Below are 21,501 nucleotides of genomic sequence, written 5' to 3' on the forward strand. Positions count from 1 at the left end.
AAGCTTTGGAGGAGAGTGTTCTCTAGTGAGCACACTCTTCTGCCCCACCCCAGCTCCTTCTCCCAATTTGTACACCTCTGGTTTCTCAAATCAGTGCCAGTATCCTTCCATACCCAATCCTAGTCTCCTCCCCCCTGTTCCCAGTCTCCTCCCTTCCCAGGCTCCTTGTCTGATCTCACTGCACTCCATATACTTCTCCCAGCCTCTCTTCCCACCAGTCTTAGTTCTCCCCCGTCTCCAAGCTCCTTGTCAGTTCTGTCTCCCTTTCAACCACCCCATTAGTTTCCTGTCCCAGCCTCCCACTCCTTGCTCCTCATCCAGTCTGTTTTCCCACCCACCATGTTCCTAATAGCAGTTCCCTCCCATCCCAGTTCCAGTTTTTCTCTCTAGCCCTCTGCCAATCTTCAAGCCTCCCCCAAGCTCCTTGTTCCAATTTATCCCTGTTCCTCCAATGTCTGGCCCTTGTACCTTCTGCATTTCAATCAGGCAGCTGCCTCCTCCACCTTGCCTGGGCACAGCAGTGGGACATTTAGAACACAGAAGGAAGAGTCTCTCTTTTGGTTCCATTACTTGGGGTCCATACTTGGCACAGCCTAAGGCTATGGCTACACTGGCGCTTTACAGTGCTGCAACTTTCTCGCTCAGGGGTGTGAAAAAACACCCCCCTGAGCGCAGCAAGTTAGAGCGCTGTAAAGCGCCAGTGTAAACAGTGCCCCAGCTCTGGGAGCCACGCTCCCAGCGCTGTAAGCTAATCCCCTCGGGGAGGTGGAGTACCTGCAGCGCTGGGAGAGCTCTCTCCCAGCGCTGGTGCCGCGACCACACTCGCACTTCAAAGAGCTGCCACAGGAGCGCTCCCACGGCAGCGCTTTGGAGTTTCGAGTGTAGCCATGCCCTAGAGCAGCAATCACAGAAAGCAGGGACTTGCAACTTTAATGGGTGGCTACCAGCACTATCTCTAATATATTAAGCCCCGGATTGCCAAACTCAGGTGATTTGGGTGAGGGGGGAAGGGTGGGGAAGTGGCAGGCAAGTTAAAAAAAACTAGCATTTATTCTTAAAGGAAAACATTGCAAAGAAATATGAATGTGAAACTTAGTGCCCTACCAGGGAGTAAAAATATCTCTGGCTGACAGGAGTCTCCGTTGGGAACAGTCTTGTAGAACTTTACTTGCCCTATAACTTAAAGTAACCTGATAGGATAGAATTGCCAGTTTTCACAAATGTAAACTCAGATAAATATTGTACTAGAAACATTAGTGTGTGGTTAAGGTAAAACAAAAACAAAATTGTATCTCTTTGTACACATCAGTTTTGAGTTTGAATTAAGCCATATCTTTAGGGGAAGACTGTCAAAAGCACAAACGTCAGTCTTAACTCCTGTTGACTTTCAATGTGAGTTACACATGTTATAACTATTTGTGTTTCTGACAGTCCTTCCCCCTTACGTAAAAAAATGTTTGCTCCCTATTAGCATTTAAGAAGCAAAACTATGTGAGGGTGAATTGCATTCTTTTCTGGTTTGTACATCCCACAGAATTGTTAAATTAATGGGAGACTATTTGCTTTGGGGTGCACAATGATGTACACTTCAGTTACCTATAATACACCTCAGGTCTTATTTACTGGTGGTGAGATATGGGTCTGGAAAGAAAAATTTTGACTTTCAGATCCTAGGGTGAGTTTGATTGACAGTTTGGCGGGCAGGAAGAAGGCTTCTTGGGAAGCAGCAGATTTGAAATGGAAACCACTGAGTTGATGTACACTGGCTGGTGCCACTTTTCAGAGTAGAACTGCACTGTAAGGTTGAAAAGGAGTTTGTTCAAAAACACAACAAAATCCCACAATTTGAAGTAGTCATAACTTTGACAAAAGTATTTCTTTTGTCTTATGTTCTCTCTGCTGTTCCTTGAAATAAAGCATTGAAGCAACTTTATTTTGTCGTTTTGTTCCATAAAGAGACATGGTGGTTGGACTAATCGCATTATTTTTTTGGGGAAAAAAGGTAATTTGATTAAGGTCGGTGACCAGTAATATATTGAGCAGGCATAGATAATCTTTTTTATAAAGCCCAAAGCTCTGGGGAGAATGGCCTGTCCTTGAACACCAATCAAATACTGTTTGTCATATTCCATTACGCTACTGATTTTGATTCTGATGATTCTAACTTCCGAACCTTTTGCAGCTGTTCATGTAAATGATGAAGAAACAGATTTCTTGGTCATTTTAAATTGATCAGAATAAATATTGATGACTGAGTTTTTTCTGAGTGTAGAAGCTTCATTGAGTATAAGAGTTAGAAAAACTAGACGTATGATGGAAGAGTGAAGAAGTAGGTTGGTTACATCTGGTGGAAGGGACTGCAGGGAGGATGGAACAGTCTACAAATAGGCAGAAGATGTTATAAAACCAGCTAGACTCAGTGAGTCTTATTAGTCAGTGACATTGTTTCTTAAGGACTAAAACCTGAAAGACAGGATGAAAAGCACCGGAGCCATTCTCCCCTCCCAAGTCGTATCTGTTTCACGTGTGTTGCTATATCAGCACCCCCTTCAATAAATTAGTTCTGACACTTTCCCCACATGCAGTTGCCCCAGTTAATAATACAGGGTTTTATCCCCGGAAATTTAATTTTGGGCTCTCCTTCCCTAGCTCCCTCCGGTTATTGATTTCAGTGCTGTAGTTAGTATGTTATGGGCTCTATTCACCCCAGAAGAAAAAACAAAACCCCTCCATCTGACAAATACAAGCCCCTTTAAGGGCTGTCATCCTCTCTGATTAACAGGAAGAGTAACCGCTTTCATCCCTCCTTTCCTTCAAAAAGGGGTAGTGATGTCCTTCTGCTCTGCTTTCTGTTTCTCTGTCCACCTCCAGAGAGGGAGCTAGTAGCGCTGAACCTATATGCAGCCCTCTAGCCTGGACATAATCTTTACTCAGCTTGATTAAATGTGGTTCTGAATTACTTTAAAAGTAACTGTTTTTAGGGTGCAGGTGATGAATGAAAGTTAAATACTAAAACTTTGTGTCTAGAATAAAAAATAATGGGACAGGCTGTCAGGGAAACTGAGGAGACTCCTATTGATGCCTATGATTTAGGAATAATTAGTCCTACTGTGTTGTGGGGTGCTTTGATGGTTAGCTATACAACTCCTTAAAATTCCAGTCAAAATTATTCTATGAAAATTAATCCATAATATATATACTTTATACACTTACCAGTTTTGGTGGTTTGTAGTTGCTTTTTCTAAAGTTCACACTCAGAATGATTTTGAGAAAATACTGATGTACCCTTAGTTAGCTATCTAGTACATACTGTAAGGTAACTGATATGTTATCTTGGCTGGTAGGTGAGGATGCAGACCTTTGCAGTGAATTGTTACAAGAATCTCTTGATGCACTACGAGCACTACCGGAAGCATCCCTTTTTGATGAAGGGACTGTATCATCTGTATGGTTGGAAGTTGTGGAGAGAGCTACTAAATTCCTAAGGTCTGTTGTGACTGGGTAAGTGGTTTTTTTGGTTTGTTTGTTTGAACTGGCATTGAAAGGCGAGTCTGAATTTTTAACAACTGATGGCTAAGCAAAAATAGTTTTTGGTAAATTGAGCGCTACATAGAGTAGTTTCCTTTTCTGATACCCTGGCATCAAGCAAGTCGTAGACAGACAGTGATGCTGTGTGTGTGTGTGTGTGTGTGTGTGTGTGTGTGTGTGTGTGTGTGTGTGTATATATGTATGTATATATATATATATATACACACACACACACCTCTACCCCGATATAATGCTGTCCTCGGGAGCCAAAAAAATCTTACTGCGTTATAGGTGAAACCGCGTTACATTGAACTTGCTTTGATCCGCCAGAGCGCGCAGTCCCGCCGCCCTGGAGCGCCGCTTTACCGCGTTATATCTGAATGTGTGTTTTATTGGGTCATGTTATATCGGGGGAGAGGTAGAGGGAGAGACACACACACACACACACACACCACGAATGTACCACGTGCTTGATGTGGGCTCTCTCTCTAGGGTATCGCTATCTCGAAATGACCTTGTTTTTCATAATTCAAAGAAAATTGCTCAGATGTACTGTGCTTAGGTAACTTAAATGGACTATTTTTAATGTTCAGACTTAGCACATATATAATCTTTAATGAGATGTTATGTAAAAGTGAATGAGAATTGCATACTGAACAATACATTGTCCTTTAGTTTAAATTGTACAAAAATATTGAGTTTAAATTACACTTGGACGCATATTCAAATGAACACACATGATCCAGTTTGCATCTTAATTTTATAGAAAATGTTGAAATGGGAAAGCAATGTTAATACAAAACTAATACTACGGACCTGGACTAAAAACTTCTGCCAACATAGCTATGTTGCTCAGGGCTGGGATTTTGGGATCCATACAGTAGGTGTGTGGCAGGTCTCCAAAAAGGGCCGTATTTTTGGAGCTGACTGTATCCGACATACACACACCCACATCATATATAATCTGAAAGCTTATTTTATGTATGTTTAGAAGAGGTATGATGTGGCACTGTCAAGTGGTTCTGTAAAGCTGTGGGTGAGGTGAAACAGTGGTACCCAAAATGAGAAAGTGTTATTTTTTGCACAGTTCCAGAAACACTGCAACGTGACTGCAACGACCGTTTTTACTGTTTAAATTAATTTCAACACCTTAACGTGGTGGTTATTGGTCAAAGCTACCAAACGACAACGTATTAAGAGTTTTTTGCATGTGCATGTTTTTTCCCAGAAATGAAGCTGTTTAGCATGTGACAAAAATGGTGAATATCACATTTTGCAATATTTTAACATGAAATGTTTTCACATCGCATATTCTCCTGGGCACGTCCCACTGGGCAGAGGCCCTGAGGCCGATCCAGGACATGCTGGAGGGATTATATCTCCTGGCTGGCCTGGGAACACTGGGGAATCCCCCAGGAGTAGCTGGAACATGTTGCAGAGGAAAAGGAAGTCTGTTCCTCCTACTCTCCATGCTACCGCCGCGACCCTCACTAGGAAAAGCGGCATAAAGGAAAAAGAAGAAGCTATTCTTAATTATCAAAGTATTTCACAAGAGATTATAATAGTTTTCTGTATTTGCAATTGAAATTGGCTGAGCAGATCAGTCTCCCTGAAGGTTGTGCACCAGTAGCAGTAGATTGCAGGCCCATAGTTTACACTGCATAGTGGGTAGATATAAATGTACATGAATTCCTAATATGCTTCTCCATTTGTAAGTTTTTGTACTTACAATGCAGCATATAGTTTGCCTGATAGAAGGTTTTAATTTGTAAATTGCCTATGCATGCAGTATTAGCTTTTGAAATGTTCTAGAAACTGGCTTTTTAATTCAGTGACACTTACGCACAGGTCAGCATTAGTGTTAGAGATGAGAATACACAGCTTCATATTATGAATATGGAAAAGCTATGAGAGAAAGAAGTAGCCTAACAAGAAGTAGTGAAGATTAAGTCCACAAACAAGTCCTTGCTTATGCACTGAAGCGGGATGAAGAGCATGTTACAGCTCTTACCAACCATGTCATCAACAATATGACAAACCCATTTGATCCTGAATTGCATGCAGAGGTGCTTATCAACATATCTGTTGGACTACATGTAATGTCAGGTGTATAGAAGTCTCTGCTGAAAATAGCAGATGTTTATGAAGAACAAATGAAGAAATTTGTGAGAGGTGCACTTGATGATTCAATGTCAACTGTTCTTAGTCACCCAATAAGACTTGTGCTGACTGTGTCCCTCTTCCATGCTGATGGAAAATGAGAAGAACAGACAAAACTGAACAAGGGCATCAGCTGGAATCTCAATCTGAAAGAATCCATGAGCTAAGAGCATGCAACAAAGAACCTCCAGTGTATATATGGGATGCCATGGCTGTCATACAAATGATGGCTGGAGACAAATTCCACACATTCAATGAATTGGCTGCTGCGTATTTGAGGCAGGTCCCCAAAGATTTGAAAAGCTAATTCTTTAATCAAAGTTTTTGACAGATATGAAAATAGTAACTCTGAAAACTGCAGAAAGAGAGTGCAGGACAGGATTTAAGGTTGGATATGGGCAGGGCTGTCCCTAGGGGTTGCGGGACCCGGGGCGGAAGTGACAGATTCGTCTTTTCTGGGGCCGACCATGCAGGCCAATTGCACCAGCCCATGGGGTCCCCCAAAGCGCGGGGCCCGGAGCGGTTGCCCTGATTTGCCCTACCCAAGGGATGACTCTGGATATGGGAAATATCAGGTGATTGGTGGAGGCCTTGTGCTTCTGTGGAAAAAGTTTCTAAATATGGCATCCAATAAGCAATCACTTGTAAAATTCCTCTGTGAATATATGGTTCAAAATGCAACATAAGCAGTGCTTCTTGCTTTAAGGCTTTTCAAATGGTGAAGGAGCAAAGTGCATCATCAGTAGAAGTGTTAAGTCCAAGACTTGTGCAGTACTCAAGAGGAAGTGGACCTAAGGATGCTTCTGGATGCTGTATGTGCCAGTATGGCTTTTGGGTCTCTTGTCAAATGGAACCGTAGTAATTAGGTCACCTGATACAGATGTTTTTGGTCTTGGCTGTTCACTATTTTCCAAAAATGGAACACACACATAACGTGGATTGAAACAGGCACCATTATCAGCACAGCTGAAAAGTATCGCTTCCGAAATACACAAGGGAGTTGAGGATGATTATTTATTTTAAAAACAAACCTCTGCACCTCCCCAAAAGAGAGTCAATACTTTACGCTTCATCTTCTCCATATCTTCCTAGGTATTTTTCTGCCCCAGAAGCTTATAATCTTCCTATAAATGTTGACATCATCTAGCACCTTGTAGATACTATAGTTGTGCAGATGTGTTTTGTTTTTTCCCAGTGGTTTCTTTGTAAACCTCATGTAATGTGTTAATGCTGCAAACATTAATTTCTGCATCTTCAAGTATTTTTTGTTTTTTAAATAGTGATGTACATGGAGCTCCAAGTTCTAAAGGGCCAGCAAACATTCCATTACAAGACCAGCACTTGGCACTTGCTATATTGTTAGAGTTGGCAGTGCAGAGGGGCACACTAAGGTGAGAAATGAAGCACTTTTCTGCTCTCAAACAAGAGTACCTATTAAAATGTTCTGAGCAATTCTGGGCATTTAGTTTGTATTAGTTCAATGTTAACATTTTGATGCAACACCTATGGGTCCTCTCCGTAATGATTAGAGGTGAAATCCTAACCCCAATGAAGTCAATGGCAAACTCCCATTGATGTCAGTGGGGCCAGGATTTAACCATAATTTCCTATCATGAAGGGTAATGATGAAGGATGAAATATAGATAGAAAATTAGGGAATACTAAGAGCTCATGCTTCAGGGTCTAAGCCAATTTAACTGATGGGGATTAGAAAGAAACATATTTTAGTGAGCAGTCTATTACATAATTTTCTGCTAGAAGACTTATTTCATATTTCTGTGAATCATCAAGATCTGTCTGTGGTCAATGATGGATCACTGTAATGAGCCAGAATAGCAATTCCTATGTAACTAAAACTTTGCAAGAAAGGAGGTGAAGGCACATTAAAACTATCTTGAAATACTTTTTTGTGGACATTTGGTCCAGATCTTCATCTGGTATAAGTGGTATAGTTCCATTGAAGTCAATGGAGCTGTGCTGATTTATACCAGCGAAGGATACTTTTAGTCTGTTCTTACAAAGTTTATCTATAACCACAACTTTTAAACAGATTGCTCAGTTTTCTAAATAACTACTGAATAATCAAAGGTAAAACTTGCACACATACCAAAACTAAAAAAACACCCAAAAATTTCAAAAACTATACTTTACTTTGACACTTTTGTTTGGGGGAAAAAAACCCCTAAACTAAGCAAAACTTTTAAGTGAGCTAGCTTTGAGTAGATTCTGCCCAATACCCTCACACACATACTACTAAACATGCACATCTTCTAAAATTTGATTTAATGTAGAACTTCAAATAACTTCTGTAGGAGTGCTTACAACAGGATGGTAAACTTACTCTTTCAGCCAAATGTTGTCTGCTGTTATGTTGCTGCTTCAACTCTGGGATAATGGAACAAGAGAAACCGATAATGAGCGATCTGCACAAGGAACAAGTGCACCCCTTCTACCTTTGCTGCAAAGGTTTCAGAGCATAATCTGTAATAAAGACATACCTAACGCCGAGGATGAGATTCAGGTATATGTGTTTGGTTTATTTATGAGGTATATTCTATCCAGTATCCAATTATTTGTGTCATGTTGCTTAGCAATCAAGTATAGATGCTCATTGTTGCTCTTCTAAAGTTTGTAACTCCACTTTTGTAGTAGTAATTTACACATCGAGATACATATACAACTGTTGTATTACAGTATGTACATTTTGCATTTTCTCGGGATGGCAGATTAGAAGTTTGCAGTATGTTTATATAAATATTGCATTTTAGATTTTTGTTGTAGAAATAGTTTTTATGTGGTACTTCAACTCTGTGTGGATTAATTTTCTTGAACATTTAACTTTCCCATTAATTTGATTGAAACATTACATTCTTAAATTTTATTGGGAAGTACAGAATAGCACAGTTGATACAAAGGTAGCATCAATTTCTCAGTGTATATGTATAATTGAAATTATTGCTTGCATGAGGAAGGAATTGTATATACAGATGCTGAGTCCCTTATTAACTTCAATAGGAATTACAGATGCTGAGTCTCCACAAAATATGCCATATCTGTATCTAGAGAAATAAGGGAAAAGAACGTATGGGGCGTGTAAAAAGTACTCTGAATATTTTCCTGTTTTTAACTTCCTTTTATTTTTAACTGCTTTTCTTTGCTTTCTTAGATGCTGTCCTACTCCCTGAGTCCCAATGAGAGTTTTCTGAGGTACCTGACTTTACCACAGGACAACGAGCTAGCAATTGATCTGCGACAAACGGCAGTTGTGATCATGGCCCACTTAGATCGCCTGGCCACTCCATGTATGCCTCCACAGTGTAGCTCTCCTACATCTCATAAGGTAATCTCGTATAATCTCAAATAAAAGGATTCTGTTTGTAGATGGACAATTAGTTTACTCTTTAAACTGTCAAAGACCATTCAATGATTTTAATAAATCATCAGTTTACTTACAAAGAGAAGTGTAACTATTGGTTTTAAAGTATTTTCATATAGAGTGTCTAAAGTGAGTTTCCATAATGCATAGTTGTCTGATTATAGTAATCTGAGTATTTAACCTCCCTGCCTCTTTTCCTCATGTTTGGCCGTAGCCAAACGAGGTATCTGACCAGGGAGGTAAGGTATAATTTAAGACTGAAATCCCTGTACAGTTAGAAATTTTTTCAGAATTTCCGTAATTCAGTTTAAAAGAACCCAAAGTTATATAAGCAGTTCAGGAGTAATATCTGAACGATTTCCTGTAGTGGATATAAACATGTACGGACTGTACCAAAGAGTTTAACACTTTCAGTGGAATGAGGAGAATCTCCTTACACTCTTTATTTTTGTTTTCCAAGCTACTTTTTGAGCCCTGGGATCTTAGTCTTCTGATTCCCTTCTTCTTATCCCTTCCTCCCAGTACCACCGGGGTTATCTGAATGTGGCTTATTCTGGAGCCCATTGTTACTGCTCTTTGCATCTGCCAAAGATTTCTACAGAATGACAAGCAAGTCATTCCCCAAAACCTATGGGTGATCATGCCCCATAAATGTACTATTCCCAGTGCCCATCAAAATAAATGGTTTAAGACCAAATTTCTTAAATGTTTAAGTCAGAGTGCTCTGGTATAGTAGCAATTTAAAGAAACCCCCAAAATTTTATATAACTTCACTGATTGAAAGATCTTCTCTACATACTTGCTATAAATATTTATGGTATATTCTGTAAGCCATGTCGGTCACAGGGTATTAGAGACACAAGGTGGGTGAGGTAATAACTTTTATTGGACCAACTTCCGTTGGTGAGAGAGACAAGCTTTTGAGCTACACAGAACTGCTCTTCTGGTCTGGGAAAGGTACTCAGAGCGTCACAGCTAAATACAAGATCGAACAGATTGTGCTAACTGCTTATGCTAAACTATCTGTTCGACCTTGTATTTAGCTGTGACACTCTGAGTACCTTTCCCAGATCTGAAGAGAAGTTCTGGGTGGCTTGAAAGCTTGTCTCTTCCACCACCAGAAGTTGGTCCAATAAAAGATACTACCTCACCCACCTATGGTATCTTTTAATTAGATTGTGATGCGTGTGAGACTATTTTTAATATCTTATTAATAGGTAAGGTTCATTGATGTCTGTCTTTTACAGCTACCATGAATATTGATTGATTGAAGTATTGTTGAAGCAGCATAATTATTAGAAAAAATATCCTGGTGCTTGTGTTTTAATTAAGTTGTGTAGTGAACTGTAAATTCTTACTTAGCTTTGTTGCCTTACAGGGATCTTTGCAAGAAGTCATAGGTTGGGGTTTAATAGGATGGAAATATTATGCTAATGTGAGTGGTCCAATTCAGTGTGAAGGACTTGCCAATCTTGGAGTTATGCAAATTGCCTGTGCAGAGAAACGTTTTTTAATCTTATCTAGAAATGGACGAGTTTACACGCAGGCATACAACAGTGACACACTGGTAGGTGATTTTTACATCCATACTAAGCGTACCGTTTTCTATAAAATATGCTGCTCTGAGATTGTTCTTTCTAATCATTCAGATGTGTAGTGGAGATACTGTGATGCTGCTAATCTTAAATTCCTTGTTTTTGAACCCTCAGCAGCAATGGTTTATCACCTTTGTTTGCCATGTTAAGAATTTTTCCTATGTTTATAAATATTTGTTATGGTGCTCGCAACAATCCACCCTTATGAACAATGCCCTCTTTCTTCTCCAGTGGTATTGCTTTGCCGTTTATTTCCATGTAACGTGGCAATTGCTTAGCATGAAGTGCATTTAAACTAATGGATGTTTTGACTACCAGTGCCTAAGCATTAAATTCCCTTTACAAAATTATACTAAAACAGAAAAATATGCAGCGAAGACTATCTGAAATGATCGGACAAAGGCCAGTTTAATATATATTACATGCATTATAAGGATGGGACAAAATGAGAGCTCCAGAGCATCCTCTACCTTTCACCAAACCCAAATATTGAATTTGAACTTCTGGCCTGGTTCTCTGGTTTTATTAAATTAATGCTGGAATGTATAGTTCTGAAGTAAGGCCTCATTGGGGAAAAATCTAATTATCAAGTTGTCTGAGTTTTTTCGACACTCTGAGCAACATAAGTAACTTTTCTTTGTACATTGTCTCTAACTAATTTACAGGGACCACAGCTGGTGCAGAGTCTTGCTTCTAGAAACATTGTGAAGATTGCAGCACATTCAGATGGTCACCACTATCTTGCCTTGGCAGCAACTGGAGAGGTTTTCTCTTGGGGTTGTGGAGATGGTGGAAGACTAGGCCATGGGGACACAGTGTATGTGTAATAAAATACCATTGATTCACCAGCTTAAGCATAGAACGTATTTACAAATATTCTACTTTAATGTTAGAAACTAAGGTAGGATTAAATATGCAGACATTTAATAAATGTTAGTGAAACACAGCCACTTACAGCGAAATGACAACAGGCAAAAGATAACATAGTATGCTATAGTTGTTCAAGTCCTCCAGTACATATATATCATTCAAAGGTTGATAAGAAATTAAGCAAAGCAAGATGGTTTACAAACGTACATTCCTTTAGATTTTGTCTTAATTATGTTGTCATGATTAGACCAGCAAATAAACTACAGTTGTTAATGACAATGGAAAGGGCTAGCTTTCGTCAGTTTTCTTTTCTTTTCTTTTTTTTAAATTTTTTTTTAATGGATTTTAGACAACAATGAACATGTATGAAGGGAATGCCTGCTTAGCTTAGAAAATTCTGTTGCATGGTGAGATGATCCAGGAGGTCTTTTAAGGATATTTGTCTTAATTGAATACTGATTTGTGGCTATAGAAAATGATAAAAAATGTATCTAATCTGTTAACCAGTGGTAACATAAAGATCTTCAAGAAATCCAGCTCCACTTATGAAATCTGAAGCTGAGTAATCCAAAATGTCTTTTACAACAATCCAACTTCAGAACAACACATTCATGTATTATCAACTGTAAAATTACATCCTTTCTGAATATTTTCTTTTCTCTCCTTTTTAATTCAAAATTCTGAGTTCTTCGTGTGCTTGCATATGTCCATTCCACTGTATGTGAGTATGCACCTTGTGCACCGTGGTTGGAGATCTTTTTCCCTTAGCAGTATCCATTGTGCTGGCCCAAGCACTCTCTGTTGCTACACGCCACAAAAGGGCGGAGCTGCGCCAATTCTCCTCAGTTCCACCAGTAATGGTTGTCGGAGTGATCTCAGACTTTTTGTCATAAGTGCGGCCCTCACGCCTTTGTGTGTGTGTGTGTGTGTGTGTGTGTGTGTGTATATATATATATATATATATATATATGTTAGTTTTAGCTAGTTTTAGCGATAGATTTTAGATTTAGGTCTTTTTGGACCAGTTTTTCATCTTTTGGGATTGGGATTGGTACTGGAACGATGCTGTGCTCATCAGGTTTTAAGTCCTTCTGGACCTGTGCTGAACGTATGCTGGGCAGTGACCCACACCTGGTTTACTTGAAATGTTTGGGAAAATTCCACATAACTGACAAATATTGCATTTGTAAGCCCCACTCAAAGAGGCTTTCTTGGCCCAAGTACCTATCATAGATGTTTGCAAAACAGTGACTTGGTCATCAGTCCATACTTTTGCTCTCCTTATGCCATTTCCTGTCAATCCATGCAAATTTCTGACAGGTTGTCCTAGAAACACTGGTCAGGTATTCTCCCAGCTCACCTCCACGTTGGTTTGCTTGTGAGTCACCTACAGTGAAATGGACATGTGCAAGCTCTTGAAGAAAAAATGGTTACCTACCTTTCTGTAAGTGGTGTTCTTTGAGATGTGTTGGATATGTCCATTCCATGACCCATCCTCCTTCCCTTCTCTATTGGAGTCTATATGGAGTCAACTATGCACGAGGTGCGTGCACACCTACAGTGGAATGGATGTTTTGCAACAAATCTCTAACAACAATAGTTGCAGAAAGGTAGGTAATCATTTTTTATATTTTTGATAATTTCTGTGCCTATTTCTGGAATATTTATAGTTTCAGAAGGGCACCCATCCTCCCATTTTTTCTCAGGCCTCATATGTCTGATCCCAGGAGTCCCTCTGCCCTTCTTATTTACTTGCCAAATCAATTTCAGAATGGTTCAGTGCAAATGCAAACTGTTGTGTGTTCCCCATTCCTTTTTTTCCTGTGTTAAACAGTAACATTGCAATGCTCTGTCTTGGCCGAGAAAGTAGGAGTGAGTGTCTTGTTCTGTAGCTGAACTAGTGTTTTCCATGCAGTATCCTATAGGGGTGTACTTAAATACTTCTGTGTTGAATTTGTATCCCAGAGGTGATAAGCACCACTGTGGTGACAAATCCTTACAGGTTAAGGGAGTACTCCTGTCTTGGGGTTGAGAGTAGCAGGGAAGGCGTTGTTCAGATACAGCAATTGGAGCGCAGTTTTTTTTCCACAGTGAAGTATAGTGTTTGTGAAAACCACTGGACTGACTTATTTGGAGGTAAAAATACTAGTGATCAGACTTTAGTATGTCACAGGCAGTGGTAGTGTAAACTTCTCCACAGTGCTTTGCATATTGTGTTTGTTATTGATCAACATCAACCTTAATTTGCTTTACAGGTCCATTTATAACTTGCTGCAGACAGGTTACTACAGATCTTTTCACATAATTACTGACTCTTGTCTTCTCTCAAAATAGACCCTTAGAGGAACCAAAGATGATATCTGCTTTATCTGGAAAGCAGGCTGGGAAACATGTTGTTCATATTGCATGTGGAAGCACATATAGCGCAGCCATCACTGCTGAGGGAGAGTTGTATACATGGGGACGAGGGAACTATGGCAGGCTGGGGCATGGTACGTTCCTCTAATTTCTTAAAGCATTGTGTTCTGTTTGTGAAAATTTTAAATGTATGTCTCTTGGGTATTTTTGACAAAGCGATTATTTTTTGTTTGGAAGGTTCCAGTGAAGATCAGACCATTCCAATGCTCGTCACTGGGCTGAAAGGACTGAAGGTTATTGATGTGGCCTGTGGAAGTGGAGATGCTCAGACTCTTGCAGTGACTGAAAATGGTCAGTAGCTAAACTTGCCATGGTTAATGTCATTAGAAAGACATTTGTGGTGTAGGTCTTATGCTGAACGTTCATGAAACAAATTTTATAAGAGAAGCTCAAATTGAAAGTGCTTTTTCAGAATAGTCTCTAGGTGATTATTTATATTTTAATACGTATTTAAAAATTGAAAGTATTAGTAAAGGAGAAAAGTTAAGCACTAAATTTATATAACTTGCTACTCTTTCCAGATGTCAGACTTCTTCAGACATCTCTTCAGCTCACCAGCTGTTCTGTTGTATATTCCTCCTTTTCACAAAAATATCATCTACCTACCTAGACTTCCAGTACTGTTTTTGAGATTTAAACTTTTTTGAAGTGGTCAGAGTACAGTTGTAACACATCCCTCTTGGACAGGCATAACTCTATCCTATGCCTTTCACCAGTGCACCATTGGCTCCTGTCACTGTGCTTCCATCTAGCCTCCCGTTTCTCACAATTATGCATTTCAATGTAGCTTCTTCCTTTTCCTTCTTTTTGCTGCCTGAGCACCAGCTGAAAGCATAGGAGAGCCTCTCCTTGCTTTCAGTTCCTGTGCTTCGGGCCACAGCAGCTTGCATCAGCCAGGAAGAGAAATTGCAAGGAAAATCTTGCTCAGCCCCTGTATCTCTGGGCTGGCACATCCTCAGTACAGGCAGAATCCTCAGAGAATTTAGCTGCCAAATTCTAACAAGTCTATACTGAGCATGCGTGAACTCCACATTTTTTTGGAGACTCGTAATGTGGTCATATTTAGGTGACTTCCAAAAGCTCTAATTTGAATAACTTACTCACTTTTGTCAATATATGTAACTTACCTGAAAGATCAGTGCAATGTCTTCCTTTCTAGGCCAGGTGTGGTCTTGGGGTGATGGAGATTACGGGAAGCTAGGAAGAGGTGGCAGTGATGGTTGCAAAACTCCCAAGTTGATAGAAAAGCTTCAGGACCTGGATGTTGTGAAAGTACGCTGTGGGAGTCAGTTTTCTGTTGCTTTAACAAAAGACGGGCAGGTCTATTCCTGGGGGAAAGGTGACAATCAGAGGCTTGGGCATGGAACAGAAGAGCATGTTCGATATCCTAAACTGCTGGAAGGCTTGCAAGGTAAGTGTAACACAAAATCGGAATCAATTCTTTCTCAACCTAGAAAGTTGGAAAATGTCAAAAGTACTTAGTTTTTGGTGGAAAAATTTTCTTTTATCATATATTGTATCCTAACTTAAAGAATCTCACCACTGCTCTCATTGATGTCAAATTGTAGCTTACTTGTATTAAACAAGTGTATTTGCCACCCCTTGTGCCTTTTATCTGAGATTTTACTTCTGTTATTCCAACAGACTTGTTATGCTACTCTATTAAAACCTTTTAATACTTTAAAATTCTTGTTTCTATACTCTTGGCTTTCTCTTTATTCCTACTGCTTTTCTCACTTAGCCTGACTGAAGAATTTTTGCGTGTAAAACTCATTTAGGCTCCAATCTTGTAAACATGCACATGCTTAACTTTACATACGTGAATAGAACTGTTGAGAGCCATGGACTACTCATGTACTTAAAGTTAAGCATGTGCATAAGTGTTTTGAGTAGCTCAGAAAAGAGCTAAAAGTTGTTGCCTACATTTTTAAAAAACAAACCTGAAATACTGTTAGGGCAAATGAGAAAAGACAGTATTATGAAGTGGGTTTTACAAATCTTTGTAATTGACATATTGATCCATTGCATTTCTACTGTGATGAGGTCTCCTAATTGAAAAGAAATTCTGAGTTGTGTGGCAACACCAATTGACTTCAGCATGTGACACTGTCCAATCACTTTTCCATTTAATAGTGGAAATGCCAACAAACTCTTCTAAATCAACAACTAAGCTAAATGGATGCAAAATAACACAAGATTTTTGCAGTCTTATACACTTCGGCACTTCAGATAGCTTAAGTCTCTTAAACCTTTCTAATTTTTTTTGGGTAGACTCTTCCAGTCTATCAACGTGGAAGGTAAAACTACAGTTTGACGTATTAACTCTGCTCATTTTTAATTGTGGTTTTAGTAGTTGTTGGTGTTGGTGAAACACAAAAGCTATTCCACTAATGGTTTTTTGTTAAAAAATGTATGTAAACTTTGTAGTAAGAAAAGTTTAATATTTGTTCACTTTTTGCTATCAGGGAAAAAAGTGGTGGATGTGGCGGCTGGATCTACCCATTGCTTGGCACTTACTGAGGATAGTGAAGTGCACAGCTGGGGGAGCAATGATCAGTGCCAGCATTTTGATACTTTGAGGATCACCAAACCAGAGCCTACTGCTCTCCCAGGATTAGACAGAAAGCACATTGTTGGAATTGCTTGTGGGCCTGCCCAGGTAAGCTTTGAATCTGTTACTCAGGATTTGTCTTCAACCCTGTCCGTGGAATTAGACGAGTGTAGTACAGTAATTTAATTCCTACTTCTCCCTATGGTCTAAATCAGCGGTACGCAAACTTTTCCAGTAGCGTCCCCCCCGCTTTACCATTCACAGAATTTGTCGTGTCCCCCTCTCCCCACATTAATTGTAATCTGAAACTGTTTTTCTTGCTGGAAGGTGGAGGGGAAACACAGATGAAGCCCATTCATTTGATTTAATGTTTGAGCGTCTGACTCAAGTGAGAGGTCCTGGGCTCTCAACTATTATTATATATGTTGCCAGTTTGTCTTTTAATTTCAATTATTAAACATTAAATGAGTTTTAAAATGAGAATCAAAATTAATTTTAAAGGCATAGTAGGCCTACTGTAGTTATGAAACTTACCAAATTGTTGAAAATAAGCCAACCTGTGCTTTAATTTGTATGATTGTTTGTTTGTTTTTTAAAGGGGGAAAAGGTCGAAGTTTCTTTGCACCTCCCCTTTCCCCTAGAGAACCTTTTGCGCTCCACTGGTCTAAATGGTTCCTGTACCAGCTGTGCCACGTGGATATTTCATGCCACCAGCAGACGGAGACACAACCCCTCCCCTCCCCCCCAGTTTGTTTGTAGTTGCTTCTCCAAAAAGGCCTAGCTGGCCTTCCCGCTCAGTAAGACTTCCTGAGCAATAGCATTTAACAACATTAGCAATTGCTAGTATAGGTTTTAAGAATTAATCAGTCCCAACTTTTCCACCAACAAAATTAAAGTAGGATGTCTGGACTGGTATATAAGGACTCTGAGAAACATGATAGGAAATAGTAATTTTTTGTGATTGTTGGACACCTTTAGCTGTTGGCAAGAGGGGAGTGCTTGCTGATAATGTAAATGAATTGAGCCACATTCATCCTGCACCTCATCAAAAATCTGAAAGTCACAATATAGCTCCTGAGCCTAGTTCCTTAAATGAAGCACTGGTATCTCTTAATAGGCCTATCATTGATTAGAGAGAAAGTAACTGTTACTCTTCCTTTCCATACATAGAGTTTTGCCTGGTCATCTTGTTCTGAATGGTCCATTGGTTTGCGTGTACCGTTTGTGGTGGATGTTTGCCCAATGACATTTGAACAGCTAGATCTCCTATTGAGACAAGTGACTGAGGGAATGGATGGCACCTCTGACTGGCCACCACCACAGGAGAAGGAATGTATGGCTGTTGCAACCTTAAATCTTCTAAGACTTCAGGTACTGTAGCTTTCTTATGTGTCTGAGTTCTCACTCAGATAAAATGCTTCAGTAAATTGGTTGGAAGAAAATGGTGGCTTTTGAGTGTTTAAAACATTTTTGTTCGCTTAAAATTAAATTGGTACAATGAGCTATTCCTGCATCTTAGTTCCAAAAGGTGGAAAGCTACGGGTGGGTTTTCAGTCCTAACCATGAATTTTCTTGCTCTTGGTTTAATGTTTTCTAAACAGTTCTTGCATTTGATTTAAGATGAACTGTAAAACTAAAATGTAAATTGACTAATCTTGGATTTGTGCTGAATATACCACTTGCTGAAAAGGCTTTTGGTGTTCAGTGTTTTAATTTGCCTTTTTAAAAATTAGTTTCCTGTTTGGGGCAAATCTGGTACTTTTAGCTTCCTAAAGATGTCATTATGTCCATGATAATACAGAACGATGTGTACAGGGATGTCTAGGTAATTTCTAAATTGAGGTAATTATTGTTCACTAGATATCCTGAGGTACTGGCTGAGATTAGTGTATATATTACTTGGGTGTAATTGTATTTTTACTTTAGCTTTGCAGTTTATTTCTAAACATTTCCTTGTATTTAGACCAGTAGATGTATTTGTATTCAGTGTCTGCATGATTGACTTTGTTCAACTTCATTTCTTATGTCACCTCTAAATGAAACTGATTCTTTTTCTTTCAGCTACATGCTGCCATCAGTCACCAGGTTGATCCAGAGTGCCTTGGCTTGGGTTTAGGCAGCGTCTTGTTGAATAGCCTGAAACAGTCCGTGGTAACTTTAGCAAGTAACGCTGGAGTTCTTAATACTGTACAGTCAGCTGCTCAAGCAGTGCTGCAGAGTGGGTGGTCTGTGTTGCTTCCAACAGCAGAGGAGCGAGCTAGGGCTCTTTCAGCTCTCTTACCCAGTGCAGGTATGATTTAATGATGGAAAACTGTTTGGTGTCTGAATATCTAGTCCAGTGTGTTTGTTCCGTTCTTAGTTTCAGGAAATGAAATGAGCATCTGAATTTCTAGCCCATTAAATGTTTGTTCTGTTTTGTTAGTTTCAGGAAATGAAATGAATGTAAGTCCAGGCCGTCGATTTATGATTGACCTCTTGGTGGGCAGTTTGATGGCTGATGGAGGTTTAGAGTCTGCATTAAATGCTGCTATCACTGCAGAAATTCAGGTACATTTCAACAATATTACCATTTACTATGTAACTAGAATAAGATGCATATAATACAATTGTTTACAGGACTTGGTGTAAATTCTTTGCAAATAAACAGGCTTACATCAGACAGAGGGCAGTTTTCTTGCTCGGCATTGCAAGCCTCTCTTCCCTGCCAGCACTATCCAAAAAGCGCTCTTAGCTTTCTCTTAGGGTCACACTACAAGTGCTTTTCTAGCTGTCCTTGGCTTTCTGCTGCCATCTTGCTACCTTCAGTCTGCTTGTGTGGTGTTTCTGGCTGCGTCCGCACACACGCACCCCCACCCCACCCCCCCGAACCAAAACCTAGACCTCTGTATTTTGCATTCAGCCCGAAGTGAAGCCCCTCCATCCACATGACTGGCCTTGCATTTGGCCTGTATTTCTGGCAGTGGGTCCTATTCTTACCTTACTCAAAAGGAGCTTACCTGCTTCTTTCTTCTATCTTGAATGAAGGGTGGCTATTGGTACCATCATCTTCAATGAGGCTTCACCTAACCCCCAGCATAATTGTAACTTACAGCTTGCATTTTAGGTTTACATATAAATTTGATAGAGTTTAAATGAATAGTGAGTATATTTTACTATTTTTAAGTGAGGTACAGTACAGAAAACCACCTGTCTGATATACAGCACCTATTGCTGTGGAAAGCAACAGAGGGTCCTGTGGCACCTTTGAGACTAACAGAAGTATTGGGAGCATAAGCTTTCGTGGGTAAGAACCTCACTTCTTCAGATGCAAGACTTTGCTGTGGCTTCAGCAAAAGAATGCATAAACATGAATGCCACATGCCAGGCTTAAAATGGTCTTTGATCTCTGAAAGACTCTTGCAGAGCAGTTCACTTTTAATCAGGCATCTCAGTCCAAAACCTCCATAAATAGTAAGTAGCAATCTCTGAAATTTGAACTTCTCTATTCTTAATGTTTGTTACAAAGTATGAGTCACACTACCAAAATGTGAAAGCCACTGTTACCGGTAACCTTGTCCAGTTGGAATTTCAATCTGAAACTCCCAGATCCAGAACAACAGTCTAGTACAGCATTGAAAAAAAAATTCCCTTAATCCTAAAACTACACACTCTAGGATAGTACTACAGGAGATAGATAAGCTATAGATGTTATGTTCCACTGCACCATTAAAATGCAGCTCATGAGCCCAGCTCCATTTGAGTTCTTCAGTAATTCCTACTCTTCTCAAAGATCCGTTTTGATGAGTTAAACATGTAGTGCTATCCTTGGGATGAGTGAAATCCTTGGACGTTGAAGGGTTTGCCCATTCAGGCTTCAATGATCTTTTGAATGAAACCCACCAGAATGGAGAACACACTATATGCAGAGAATGACTGAAGGTACTTAGTCCATGAGCTCAGAGCTGTAAATAGATCTTGCTTAAGCAGCAAGCTACACGGCATCTGTACTTATAGACAGCATGGCAGTGGTCGAATGCATGAACTGCCAGGGAAAGCCTTGCTGCAGGGATCTTTCTTTTTTTCCTGGGAAGAAAGAAACCTGAGGCCTACCAAATATGCATATCCTGAGGGAGAGAAACTTGCACACTGTTTCTTTTGTGAGGGGAATGCAACTTCTTAGAGAGTATCTTCTGACTGCTTTGAAGCATTCTAAGATTGCCTACAAGTAATGCAGCAATCTCTCTTGGTTCCATGGCATTAACATGTAATTTGTTTTTCCCTGATCCTGCTGCCGTGCAAAGTCTTAAGAAAAATAAATCAAGATTAAGTCAGGCTGATGTAATTACAGTGCTCTGGGGTGTGAAAAATCGACTCCCCTGAGCGCAATAGCTATGCCAACCTAACCTCCCGTGTAGCCTCAGCTTAGGTCAATGGAAGAATGTTGACCTAGCTACTGTTGCTTGGGGAGGTGGAGTTCCTACAGCGATGGGAAATCCTCCCTTCTCCTCCTCTGCATTGCTGTAGGAAGCAACTGCCATATGGCGCTATAGTGGCATAGCTATGGCGCTGTAGCTGAGCCACTGTAGCGCCTGTAGTGTAGACCTGGCCATAGTCTCATAAATTAAGCCATTGAAGGACTCCTTTATATGGACCGTCTTAAGTGTCTTGAGGACACAGTCCCTTTTTTCAAAATCCCTACTGCAGTAGGATGCTGACCCTTCATGCACCACTTTTTTCTTAGTCTGTTTTCCTGGCTTATTAAATAAATTGAAAACTTAAAAAAAGTCATAGAGATGCTGCTGTCCTATAGGAAGAGAATCTCTGTAGTATACTATAATTTGGACACTTAGTGGTCTCCAGATTTTTTTCAGTTAGTCTGACCTTCTCACCATTCTTTGTTTTGTACAGATATACTTGAATAAAGGCCTCTCATTTGCTATTAGAAGAAGAGTGAGGCTCTCCCCCCTTAGTCTCCCATTCCCTGTGAGACTTAACGTGTTTTTGATTTCCTTCTAGGTCTTACA

General features: G+C 39.8%; 1 protein-coding gene across 1 annotated transcript in view; it reads left to right on the plus strand.

The window, feature by feature from the left end:
• HERC2 (HECT and RLD domain containing E3 ubiquitin protein ligase 2) overlaps positions 1–21,501 on the plus strand; it is a 211,627-nt gene that overhangs the window by 58,674 nt on the left and 131,452 nt on the right. The window contains exons 7-19 of the mRNA XM_065403094.1: positions 3,345–3,501; positions 6,969–7,079; positions 8,038–8,209; positions 8,855–9,028; positions 10,443–10,631; positions 11,325–11,476; positions 13,864–14,021; positions 14,125–14,238; positions 15,107–15,358; positions 16,413–16,606; positions 17,669–17,869; positions 18,560–18,788; positions 18,921–19,045. Coding sequence (XP_065259166.1) covers positions 3,345–3,501; positions 6,969–7,079; positions 8,038–8,209; positions 8,855–9,028; positions 10,443–10,631; positions 11,325–11,476; positions 13,864–14,021; positions 14,125–14,238; positions 15,107–15,358; positions 16,413–16,606; positions 17,669–17,869; positions 18,560–18,788; positions 18,921–19,045 — 2,228 coding nt within the window. The remainder of the gene's footprint in view (positions 1–3,344; positions 3,502–6,968; positions 7,080–8,037; positions 8,210–8,854; positions 9,029–10,442; positions 10,632–11,324; positions 11,477–13,863; positions 14,022–14,124; positions 14,239–15,106; positions 15,359–16,412; positions 16,607–17,668; positions 17,870–18,559; positions 18,789–18,920; positions 19,046–21,501) is intronic.

Source organism: Emys orbicularis, chromosome 1 (genome assembly GCF_028017835.1).
Source record: "Emys orbicularis isolate rEmyOrb1 chromosome 1, rEmyOrb1.hap1, whole genome shotgun sequence".
In the NCBI taxonomy this organism is placed as follows: Eukaryota; Metazoa; Chordata; order Testudines; family Emydidae; genus Emys; species Emys orbicularis.